The 11,725-nt window shown below is 37.7% G+C and overlaps 2 protein-coding genes across 2 annotated transcripts; both read right to left on the bottom strand.

The window, feature by feature from the left end:
* Positions 1–106: 106 nt before the first annotated feature.
* LOC110191843 (tabinhibitin 1-like) lies at positions 107–1,155 on the bottom strand. Its single transcript, XM_020962811.2, has 3 exons — positions 996–1,155; positions 533–933; positions 107–460 (listed from the first exon to the last, which is right to left on the bottom strand). Exons 1-3 carry the CDS (start codon positions 1,122–1,124, stop codon positions 193–195), a joined length of 798 nt encoding a protein of 265 aa, XP_020818470.1. The 5' UTR covers positions 1,125–1,155; the 3' UTR covers positions 107–192.
* A 6,820-nt stretch (positions 1,156–7,975) lies between these two features.
* Positions 7,976–9,052, bottom strand: LOC110191835 (tetratricopeptide repeat protein 12). The gene is made up of 3 exons (XM_020962800.2): positions 8,745–9,052; positions 8,331–8,687; positions 7,976–8,274 (listed from the first exon to the last, which is right to left on the bottom strand). Exons 1-3 carry the CDS (start codon positions 8,909–8,911, stop codon positions 8,058–8,060), a joined length of 741 nt encoding a protein of 246 aa, XP_020818459.2. The 5' UTR covers positions 8,912–9,052; the 3' UTR covers positions 7,976–8,057.
* Positions 9,053–11,725: the final 2,673 nt, after the last annotated feature.

Here is an 11,725-nt window from a genome sequence, read left to right on the forward strand (position 1 = left end):
TCAGGCGACAAATCAGTGAACCCAGGCTGCATAATTTCTTTATTAAATTCAAAGAATCGAAGAGCTCTGTAAGAATACCAAAGGGCACAAAAAAAATTCGCAGTACTTTCATTGGGGATATATATATATATTCTAATTTATTCACACATTCTATGTATCTTAAGTCGAAGTATTATTATAAAATTACTTTGCTTATTCCTCTGTTATTACTTCCGCTGAGTAAAAGCTCTTATGATTGTTATATTTCTCTCCTATGGCGCACAAATTTTTGTAATATTTATCACGCCTGTGGCACTTGATACCTGGCTTTAGGCCCCATTTGTAAACCGGCATGCCAACGATATTGGCCGTGGCAAAGGCACAGCTAAATATGAAGTGATCATTGTTTTTAAAGTAAATTGTTGCGCAACCGAAATGCGAGTTGCGCTCATTAATCAGCAGGGATGCCCTGAAGGTGGATCTGAAAGGATAGATTACCAAAAGAAGGTTAGCTACAATACCAATAAATATATAAATTCCATTGATTACGCACGCCTTATCAAATGCTTGAGGGAGATGGAGAGTGTATTTTCTATCGATCATTCCGATACCGCTTTTCCAGTATTCGATCACCTCGTTCATGATGTCCAAATTCGTTGCGGTGTCTTCGCCATAATTTTTGAATACCTCTTCGGTTAGTACGCCGATATAGTAAAAGTACGGCGAAGTGTGACAATGGTGGGTGGTCTTGCGGCACAGAACCACATCGAGATGTGCGAACCAGGCCAACTCATCCGACCAGGACATTTTCGCCATTCGAGCGGCCTGGGGCAGGTTCCTATAGTGGCCACCGGCCACCTCGTTCCGCACGTTGTTGAACATTTTGCTGAGGGGATCTCTGTAACTGGTCATATTCAGCATCATGGGACCTTTCAGATTACAATAGACGAGGGTCTGGAAAAAAGAATGCACTAAATGATAACTTATCTTGAAGTTAACTTCTAATAAAATCTTACCCCATTGTTCATACAGGCCGTATTACTAGATCCACATAATTTCGATGTGCAATAACGCTTGTCCACTGACCGATCTATGGCTACAACTTGGCTTATTAGGCAGGCCAGAAAAATAATTGTTGTCCTCATTCTGGCAAAGGTAATTTCCAAACTGATGTGCACAATACAGAAAGGCAGTAACTTTTATAAGAAGTATCACAATGATCGATCATCAAATGTTTTTGCAAAAATATTGTGCTGAATGGAAAACAGCTGCTTCTGTTGATAACCAAACAGAAGGAACAACTGGTCGTCAAAAGATAATGAGCGGGAAATTTATATTAAATATAAACTTGTAGTAACTTTTTCCTGTCTCCAACTTTCTTAAAATGTAATCAAATTTACTTAACCAAGCCGCAATGCTAATACGCTCATTGGAAAGAGCATAAATGACAATGGCAATGACGTTTGCCAGATGTCGTCTAAGCCGATTTCCATTTGGAGTTCATGAAAGCAAATGCAAAAGTTGTTTATTCAGCAGCTCAGCCGCCGCTCAGCGTTCCTTCTGTACATTGCCCCAACTCCGCCGAAAGCTAAGCCCTCTCCAAACCCGGTAGTGGAAACATCACTTATTTAGACGGCAGCACTTAAATTTATCACTCAGCCAGCAGCTGGCGGCCTGGCAATGCCGTCTGGTTTGTTCTACCCAACCATTTGCTTTAATTTAATATGCTAAAATATATGTATATATATATAGAGGGAGAGACCCACCACCCGCATTCTCAGTTTAGCAAATCAAAGCCCATCGCGACCGCAGAACTTTTGCGGGAAAACCGCAGGAAAGCTCAAAGGGAAAACCGAAATGGTTCCCTCAGTTCAGGATGGGCGTAGCGGCGATTCAACATGATAATCATAAGTAAATAAGACAAGTAGTAAGGATGGAACTCGTTGTCGCCCTAATTGGGGGATTTTTCTCATAGTTTTGAGTTAAAGATCATAATATTATTGCTATTCAACTTGAATTTGGACAAAACACCAAATTGATAAGATAAAAGTTGGTTGATTGTGTCGCAAAAATTCCATATTTTTTTAAATTATGAGATTTTGCATTCGTATAAAATTATTTAATCTTTACAATCTCACAGAAATCAACTGCACTTTGACCTTAACCTACAACCTTTCATCTGTCAAAACAATTATGCATTTACAATTATTATATTAAATACACTTTTTTATGACAAAAAAAGGACTCACCGTTGCTCACCTGTCGTTTTGAAAACAAAAATAATGACCGAGTTCAAAAGTTAAACAGTTTTAAAATTCTTTCTCGCATTCAAAGGGGGGAAAATGTTGTTTCAGCAATCGGATTTCCATTAAAAAGTTAAAACCAAACAACATATAGTTTCAAGTGATGTTCGTGGTCGAGGGCAATTGAGTTTTCCGCTCCCTTCCTTTGCATCTTTGGACCTCGACCGCTATTAACTTATGAGCTTTTCCACGATAAAGCGCCCGAAAAAGTAGGCAACAAAAAAACGGTGAGCCAGCCTCGGGCAAATATTCAAATGAATATAAATTAAAATTGAAATATAAATGATACACTACAAATGAAAAACACTGCGAATAAAATAGCGCAAAAAGGATGTGTGTAAAAAAATGACAACATTTAAAATATTTACTGTCCAGCATTGTGGATACTGAAAAACATCGATGAAAAACAATAAACGAAAAAAAAACAATTCAATCGCATTTCGATGCACAAAAATTTATTTATTTATCTTCTGTTTTACAGTTTTGTTTTTTATTGCATGCTTTTTGTTTGCATGTGTGTGTAAAATGCTTACTTTCGTGTTTATTTTTTTAATTGCTCACCGTTTTTTATGCATTTTGCATATAATTTAATTTTATTTATTGCTTCTTACAAAAAAAAGCGGCATGCTACAAAAAAAGGTAAACAAAAACCAACAGCAAAAAGGAGTTGAGGCTGCAATAAATTTTTAATATTTTAAGCAATTTCCATTTTTGGTATGTGGGAAGGCTGCACTTTTGTAAATTCGTTATCAATAAATGTTGTTTGTGTTCATTTAAACTTGTTTGAGTGTATGTTGGCCACCTCAGGGAAATTGAAATGGGATTGTTGCTCTTACAACAACTACAATAGAAGCGAGAAATGAAGTTTATAATATATATAGTTTTTTGTGGCACAATAAATATTTGAAATCCAGAATGAACAACTGGCAGAATGTAAATAAAATAATATCAACTAATAACGTGGGAATTTAGTAATACCTTTTGCAAATATTCGAATAAATATTTAAGAAGAAATGCCAGAACGTCATGAAAAATAAATTAACATTGATGTATTCAAAAATAAATATTAATAAATAATAATATTAATATCAATATGGAAAATGTACACTGACGTATTTGAGAAACCTTATACTAAAACCCAAGAAATACTCTTCTACTCAAAACCTTAAGACTCGTGTCAAAGAAATCGAAAGTGCTTGGGAAATATTTGAAAATTGAATAAAATAGACCTTATCTCGCATGCCACGAGCTCTCAACTCCTTTGCTCTTATTTCAGCTCCATTAAATATTTACAATGAGGCAAACAAATCAAAGTGACAACAAACAGAGGCAGGCCTCTCATCCTCGCAGCTTTTACTGACTGATTTTCGCTTCACCAAATATTTGCATACCTCGCTGGCTTTTTCCTCCAGAGAACGACCCGACTATTTCCCTTTGACTTGGCGTGAAAGAGTTTGGCGAAACCGAGTCGTCGACACTTGGGCACGATTTGCATTAAGTCCCCTCTCGCCCCGTGCCATCCAAGTGGCTAAAAAGTGTCTCCGACACTCTGCTATTGGCATCTATTATTTTGTAATTATTTAAGTGCCTCCAATGAGGCACCTTATTGATGATGACAGGGGTTCCTGGACCTTCCATTTCCTCCCATTTCGCACACTCAATCCGCCTCGGGAGCGGCGCAGGCAATAAGTGAAAAAAATCAAAAAGCCATAAAAACTTTACACAATCGAAACGTGCAAAAGTTGATTTTTGCCAACGCTAGCAGCCAAAGCTGAAAAGAAGTGGCCTCTCGTTCCATTCAGAGAATAAAAAAAGGCAGACAACAAAATCAAAGTGCGGCCGGCATGTGAAAGTAAACTTTCTTTTTCTTTCTCTCCTTCATTTTGCTGTTGCCCAAGGATGGGAGGCTAATACGAGGACAGCACAGGACATAAGAGTCCTGGCCGGCAAAAGAGGCGGGAACTGAAGAGCAGAGGCCAGTGATGGCCAAATCGACCCATAAAAAACGAGGACGAATAAAAAGCGCAAGAAAATTACTTTCCGCTCTACAAATTCCAGCAAGGGGGAAAAGTATTCAAGGCCACAGTGCTATTTAAAGATATTTAAATTTAATAATATATAACCTTAATAAATAATATTTTTGTGCAATTTATTTTTAAAAATACCTGCTTTTTAATAAAAACAATTATAGAATTATTAAAGTAAATAAGTAGTAGCATTAGTTTTATTTTTGCTTGCTTACTTCTGTTTGCAAATGCTTTCCTAAATAGATTGTATACATTTTTTAAATTTATAAAATGCACATATATTTTATTAACAATACAAATTCAATAAAACAATCATATATTTCGCACACTGTGCCACATCGAAGTCAGCAATCGAAGGGGCCATCCACAAAGTCAAGCGTGTAAAGTAAGTAAAGTTGCGAGTAAAAACCTTTTCCGTCTCTTCGTCTTTTGCCATCGGCTCTTTTGAGGCATTATGTACTGACAATTTTCATGATTATGCGCTTACGGATTTCGAGAGTGTCCAGCCAGGATTCCCCCCCTTTCTTCCCTTCCGCCCTCGTGCCCCTCGGCCACAGCTCTCTCAGTGTCCGGGTGAGCGCAGCTGTTAAGCCTTTTCCGTTTCCGCCAGCGTTTACTTTTTTTATTTTTCTGGCAGCTTCTTTTCCTAGTTGATGGCTTGACTTTGGCGCCTAGCTGAGTATTGATAGTATTGAGATACCATTGAGAGCAGAGGAGAGGATCCTGGTTATGGCCATCAAAGCGGAAATGAACATGGGGGATTCCATTCAATTGGCTTTCAAGGATATGAAGTCCTAGTGTGTGTGTGTCAGTGTGATGTGAAAGGCGTTGGCGGACATTTTACGGGTAATTATCGAAAATGTTCTGCCGGATTGCAGGAATGGCCGATGATTGAATATCAATTTGGGAAAAGGAAAAAAAGGGGAGTTCTGGCAAAGTAAAGTGAATGGAAGATTAAAGATAAATATGAGGGTTAGGCCGTTGTTTGGGTCAGACAATAAGTGAGGGAAAAACGATGGTTAAATACGATTTCTGCTATTCTTTAAGGATTTAGCTTAAAATGAATTAGTAGCATAGTATAGGAAAAGGTCCAAGAGAAGATTATAAAAGTCCATCATTATATAATAAGGGATAAGTAAGGTTTTTGTATAAAATACATTTCCAAATGTATCTGTACATGCTCCTAAATTTCATTAACCAAAACCGAATTTATATCCCTACCGAAAATTCAATTACTGCCAAGCATTTTGATTACCTCTACCCCAAAATCGGTATGAAATCCGCGTTCGAGCACAAATCTTGTGCCATAAAATTGTCATAACTGTAAAGTTATTGTGACATTTCCAATAAACGGGAAAAGGAGGCAAAAGGAAAATGCCAGCTGTGACTCCTCCTGTCTGCCCTTGGGGTATTCAGAGTTTTCGTTGGTTAATTTACTACAATGCGCCCAATATGCAGCATAAATAATACCCAGCGTTCGACATAAATAACCAAGGATGCTAAAATTGGCAGGAGCAGCGACCTGGAGATGGGGCACACAGGATGCCAAGGAGCAGGAGCAGCTGCTGCTGCAGTCAATTTCAGCGTTCGTCTGTAACTGTAACAATTAATTAGAAACTAACAAAGTTCCACTTGGCAGGCGCTAAACTTGTCCCAGGACCCAACCGAATCGAATCGAATCGAAACGAAGCGAATCGAATCAAAGGCGACATCCAAGTCCAAGTTGAAGTCGTAGTGGAAGTCGTAGCCTAAGTCGAACGTACACTGTCGCGCACATAAAGCGCTTTTAATTGATTTTCCTGTTACGTGCTCTCGAGAATCGGGGAACCGTAATCGTTCATTCATTCATTCGAATTGTAGTTAATTAATAAATTATTCCGTGCGATTGAACTAACAATGTCGCTGTGTGGAAACTTTCTCTGCCAGTGTCCTGTTCGCATCGCTTTAATTACCTTTTAGTCCAGGACTTTCCACTTTGTTTAGCCTGGCTTCGCTCTTCTTTTTATACTATATATATACTCTGAATTTTTTCATCTCACATTTTTTATGTGTGTGTGTGTGCTGCCTTTGCTGCAATTAAACACATTTTATTTGCGAATGTTTATGGTGCCTGCATGATGCGTATACGCAATGTGTTCGCTCTGCTGCTTGCACGTTGCGTATACGCAGTGTGGCACACAGCTACCACAGGCTCGTAAATGTTGCGTGGCCCATTCAAGCGTACATATTTCTTTTTTAAAGATACGGCCAGAGCATAAACATTTAGCCTTAGCACCACTGCCTTTGCCAGTATCCCCTGGCCTCAATTAAATTTCGCTTTACTTTATGTCCAGTAAGTGGTACATATCCGTGGCTCAGGTGCATAGGAAATATATACCAGAATTTATTACTGAACTTAATTTGAACAGAGAAAACTTGAATTGCTGCTAAAGTAATCAGAAAACTATACAAGGAAAAATATTCCATATATATTTTTAAGTCTAAAGATTAAGCTTTCCTTTTCCAATTAATTAAACATTTGACAAACATTTTTAATTCAAATTCGGCTTACCTACGATTGTGCTTTGACTTTGGCAAAAGCCAGACATATAAATCTTGATATTCGGCCAGAGAATAGATAAATCAGGGGATATTATTTTAGAAAACATATTGCAATTTTTATTTGAGCAAAGAAACTTCATAAATCCAAAAGGCAGTCGAATGATAAATACAATTCTCATAAAAAATAATTGAATGAACAAACGCACACAGAGAGAAAGATGAGCTAGGCGAATCCTGGGAGACCAGAAACCAGAAACCAAAAGGCATTAGCAGCAGATTACTGTCGGGGAGGGGATCTTCCACTAGGAAATATTCTGTTCCAGCTTGCAACTTGCATTTCGAAATCCGACTCCGAGTCCGGCCCAAAGAGTCATTAGCAATGTGACCCAGAAATGGACGAACCACATAAAATTTTATGCTGTTTGCCATAATAAATTTAATTAAAAAATCAAATTGACTGAGAGAGAGAGGAAAGTCAAGCAGCAGCACCATCAGACCGAGTACCAGTATCCACTTGAACATTAGCTCCTGTTGCCTACAAATGTGCTGAGTAATATTTGGGTCAACTTCTGCCGGTCGACATTTGGCTTAATGGACGGCAGAAGGCATAAGACTGGAACTGGCCAGTCAGATGGAATTATCAGACTTTACTAAATTGCTTTCGGACATTTGAAGTGCATTTTATGGAAAGCCTAGGACCTAGAATGAATGGGGGAGAATTAATCGCAAAATAAATGTCTCCAGCTCACCTTGAGGAAGTCAAAAAGTTAAGAGAGAAAGTTTGACCAAAGTTTTCGCTTTTTTATTTTCAATTTATTTTAACAATAGCTTCTCTTGGCTCCTTTTCATCCTTTATCAATTTGTTGGAGTTTTTCTTTTATGACCTGACAGTTAATTACGAAATAAGGAAGCAAAAGGGCAAAAAAATCAAGGCCGCTAATCAAGCAGGAAGCAGGCAACTCGAAGGTGTTCAAACCGGAAATGAGGTAATCCAGGAAAAGAGCCAAAGTCGGAGTCCGAAAATTCGAAATGATTTTTAACTTAATTGAAGCCTAATTGAGTTTTAGGTTCGAAGGAGAAGGATTAAAGAAGCTTTTTGAGAACCAGTCTAGATTTACCACAAAATTTGCTGTTAACCAAGATTTATTTAAGTAATCTCCGAATTATGGAAATATTTCATTATTACGTATCTTGATTTTGATGCTGCCTAAAGTTGCGTTCTCAATTTCTCCAGAAAATCATCTATAAACTCAGTTTCTGTGTGGTTTAATATCCTTGCTTTGTAGACACTGTGATCGTAATTGTATTCATCACTCAGTCGCTTATAGGCCGCAGCACGATAAAGCCAAGCACGCACATTTTTTTCATCTATGTAAGCAAGGATATAGTCACAGTCCATAATACCACGCTTGTATTCTCTCAATCTTTAAAAATAACAGATTAGAAAGTGACATTTCCCAAGTATATTTTAAACACTCACTTTATAAAACACATGGCGCGATTTAGATATAAAACAGGAGTATCCTTTACATATGTAAGTCCTTTTGTATAATAGTTTATTGCCTCATCGAATCTTCTTTTTCGATACTCGAAATTTCCCAATCGACGAAATGTATCGGCCACACTTTCCCTTTCTAACCGGACCAAAAGGCGATCCTGTGGCTCTTGATCAATTTGTCGCATAAAAGTAAATTGATTTGTGTTTAGTGCAAGTTTTCTTGATTTGCCTCGTCTGGAGGATGTCTCGGTGTTTGAGACCTTTCGCAAAGTGACCATAAATTCCAAATTCCTATCCAATGATTTGCGGTCAACTGTGGATTTTCTAGCCTTTGCGGAACTAAACAAAATTCCCTTAAGTTTAAGTGTGATATTTATGTAAATATGTAGTACTTACTCCATCTTATTGGCATTTTCTATAGTCTCAAGGTACTCAAGTACATCTTCGACTTTTGAGGGTTGCTTAAGGAATGACTCATTGGCTTCGGGATATTGGTGTACTAGAAACTCTTCTTTTAGAGGTTCCGAGTTTGAGAAAAATATATTTTCATTTTTATAAGACATTTTATTTATTTTTTTTAATATTTTTTCTTAATTTTATTTTTTTTTTTTTTTTTTAATGTGTATTTTTAATGTGATGTGTTAGAGTTAGAGTGTTGGAGTTTGTGTGTAAAGTGTTGAAAGGCTGACAGCAAAGCCATTGTTATGTGATGACATTTTCCTGCTCAGGTCATGAGTCCTTGAGGAAGTCGAAATCAATTATTCATAATACAAAGTATTCGAAACAATATTTTATTATCAAAAGTGTCACTCAAGATTACTATTGAAATATACTTATCTACATATATCTTTTGATTCCCATTTTCGACGTTTGATTATTTCCTTTTTGCCCTTCCCCTTTTCAGGCTCTTCTCTCATTCACTTCCTGCCATTATCTGATTAAATATTCCTCTCAAATTAATTGACTTTTGCATCAGCAAATTAAATTGTCACGACCCAGAATCTTTTACGCTTCGCCACAAAAACCGAAATCAACCCAGCTAAAAAACCCAGATTCCTCTCACCCAACAACTCCTTCGGTTCTCTCAGCGAATGCCACAGGATATTTCTGCATAAAATCCAATGTGCCGGGAGCGATTTTTAATTTGAATTAAAAATGCATCATTGCGTTGATTTTAATGCACACACAATTAAAACGGCAAGTCAGGAAATTGCCAAATGCATTTAAAAGCCATGAGAAAATTCAAATGCGAAAATCAATGAGCAATTGCGAATGCAAATTGGAAAAATCCAGGCGAGGGTGGAAAATCAAAAGCGAAACAAGAGAGCAAATACAAAAAAAAGAAAGCCAGGCGTTGAAATTAAATGAACTGAATACAAATCAAACTAATGTAGAGTCGACGACGATGACATACGCACACTGGATTTTTCCGGGGAAAAGCTGAAAAGTCTCTCTCGCTAATCGCTAATTGCTTTCAGCGACACTGTGGCGAAAATGAGGAATGTGTGTAGAGAGAGGAGGGGATGCCCCGGGTGAGCTGTAATTGTCGCGCTTTCCAAAATGCTCAATTTGCAATGCAAATGTCAAGCATTACTTTGGCAGCTTTAGCAGATGGTGTCGACATCGCGCCTCCGGAAAATACTTTTATAGCCGCTTTGGAGCTAAAACGAGATCGGGAGCGGAGGAGGGTTCGAGCTGGCAGTGTTTGGCAACAGCTTAGCGCACAATCAATTAAATTGTTTTATTGACACTTTTCCTATGACACAAACACACACTTGACACCACTTGCACAAACACATCATACTGGAAATCCAATAAAAGGAAGATGGAATTAAGTTTGAAGGACTTTTGTACACTCTTCAACTCAATAATGATGAAAGAATAAATATAAAATCATTATATTCATCAGTGTTTCTTAATAATTAAGATTTGGGCTACTCAATCCATATTCTATATATCAATCAAATATATATTTTTTTTAATACTTTTCCCAACACTCATAGCATTTCCTCTCTACCCTATAAACGCATAAAAGTCCCCATAAAAAAAAGTAAACTCTGCAATTAGTTGACTTAACTTCTATGACATACAATTGGCAATTTATTAAGGAGCACAAAAGGCATTTTTCTCACTCCCTTGGACTGCCGCACTTCAGTGCTCAAGCGAACGGAAATTGAGTGTCCTTGCAGAAGGGATTTATTTATGGTTCATAGATTAAATACTAATTAACACCCAACCATACACAGAGCGGAGCAGAGAGCAGTGTGTGTGTTGGCATTTGATTTATGTGTGGAGCATCTCCGCCCAACGCCCTTGTGCGTGTGTCCTGTAAGGATTAGGCCAAGGGCTGGCGTAAAAGAATAACAGGCCGAGACGGAGGCGGAGGACCAAACATTTGCCTGGCCATTGACCAAGGTCCTCCTAGACTATTATGCGTATCTTAATGCCATAAATTCTGCTTAAATTATTGGGGTTGGTTAAACACACGCTCCGTTTTCGTTTTCGTTTTCGTTCTTGGTTTCAGTTTCGCATTTACTTTTATGCTCTTCATTTGTTTTTTTGCTTTAGTGCCCATTGTCTGTCCATTCATGTGGGGGCCAACTGTGGCCACCTTTAAGGTCGCGTTTCGAGACGCAAATTACCATATAAATACTGTAGTGGCAGGGTACGCATTTCTATACCCTTACAGGGTATAATTAATTTAGTCGGAAACTTGAAACGCAGTGAAAAATTTATTTTCGACCCTATAAATCATACATATTCTTGATCAGCATCAAAAGCCGAGTCAATCTAGCTATTTCTGGTAAAGAAAAATATTTTTCGAAATTTGTTAAAATTCTTACATCGTCAAGAATATGAGCTCCTGTGGTGTTGAATTGAATTCACAACTAAAAAAATATAAGTGGAGTACTCGATATAATGAAAATTTGCAATCCAATTGAAAGATTATTATTATAGGGACTTTAAGTGTGTTCATAACTTCGGTTCTGTCTGCTTTTTCACCCAAAATCTTTGAGGCATTGTTTGCAGTGCACTCTCTGGAGTTTCTGGATGGAGTATTGGTAGGATGGCTTTTCCCCGTTAAATTTATGTGTCTGCATGTCGCGGACGCGTAAAAAACCTGCATAAGAATCAGATTCACAACGTTATTTTTGAGTTGGGGGCGCGACGTATAATCAAGCGAGACAATGGACATAAAGTCTGCTCAATTCTGTGGAGGTCTGAGTGCGTTGATTAACGAGTAACTGTCCAGTTATTCGGCCATGTACGAGAAAAAATTAAAAAAGCTGGTTAAAAATTTTATGCAAACTTACTTTAATCAACTGCATTCTGTTATGACTGCAATTTTCGAGAAAAATTCCGGAATTCATTGATAA

This window comes from Drosophila serrata, unplaced genomic scaffold (assembly GCF_035046125.1).
Source record: "Drosophila serrata isolate PLE 108 unplaced genomic scaffold, ASM3504612v1 contig_360, whole genome shotgun sequence".
NCBI lineage: Eukaryota > Metazoa > Arthropoda > Insecta > Diptera > Drosophilidae > Drosophila > Drosophila serrata.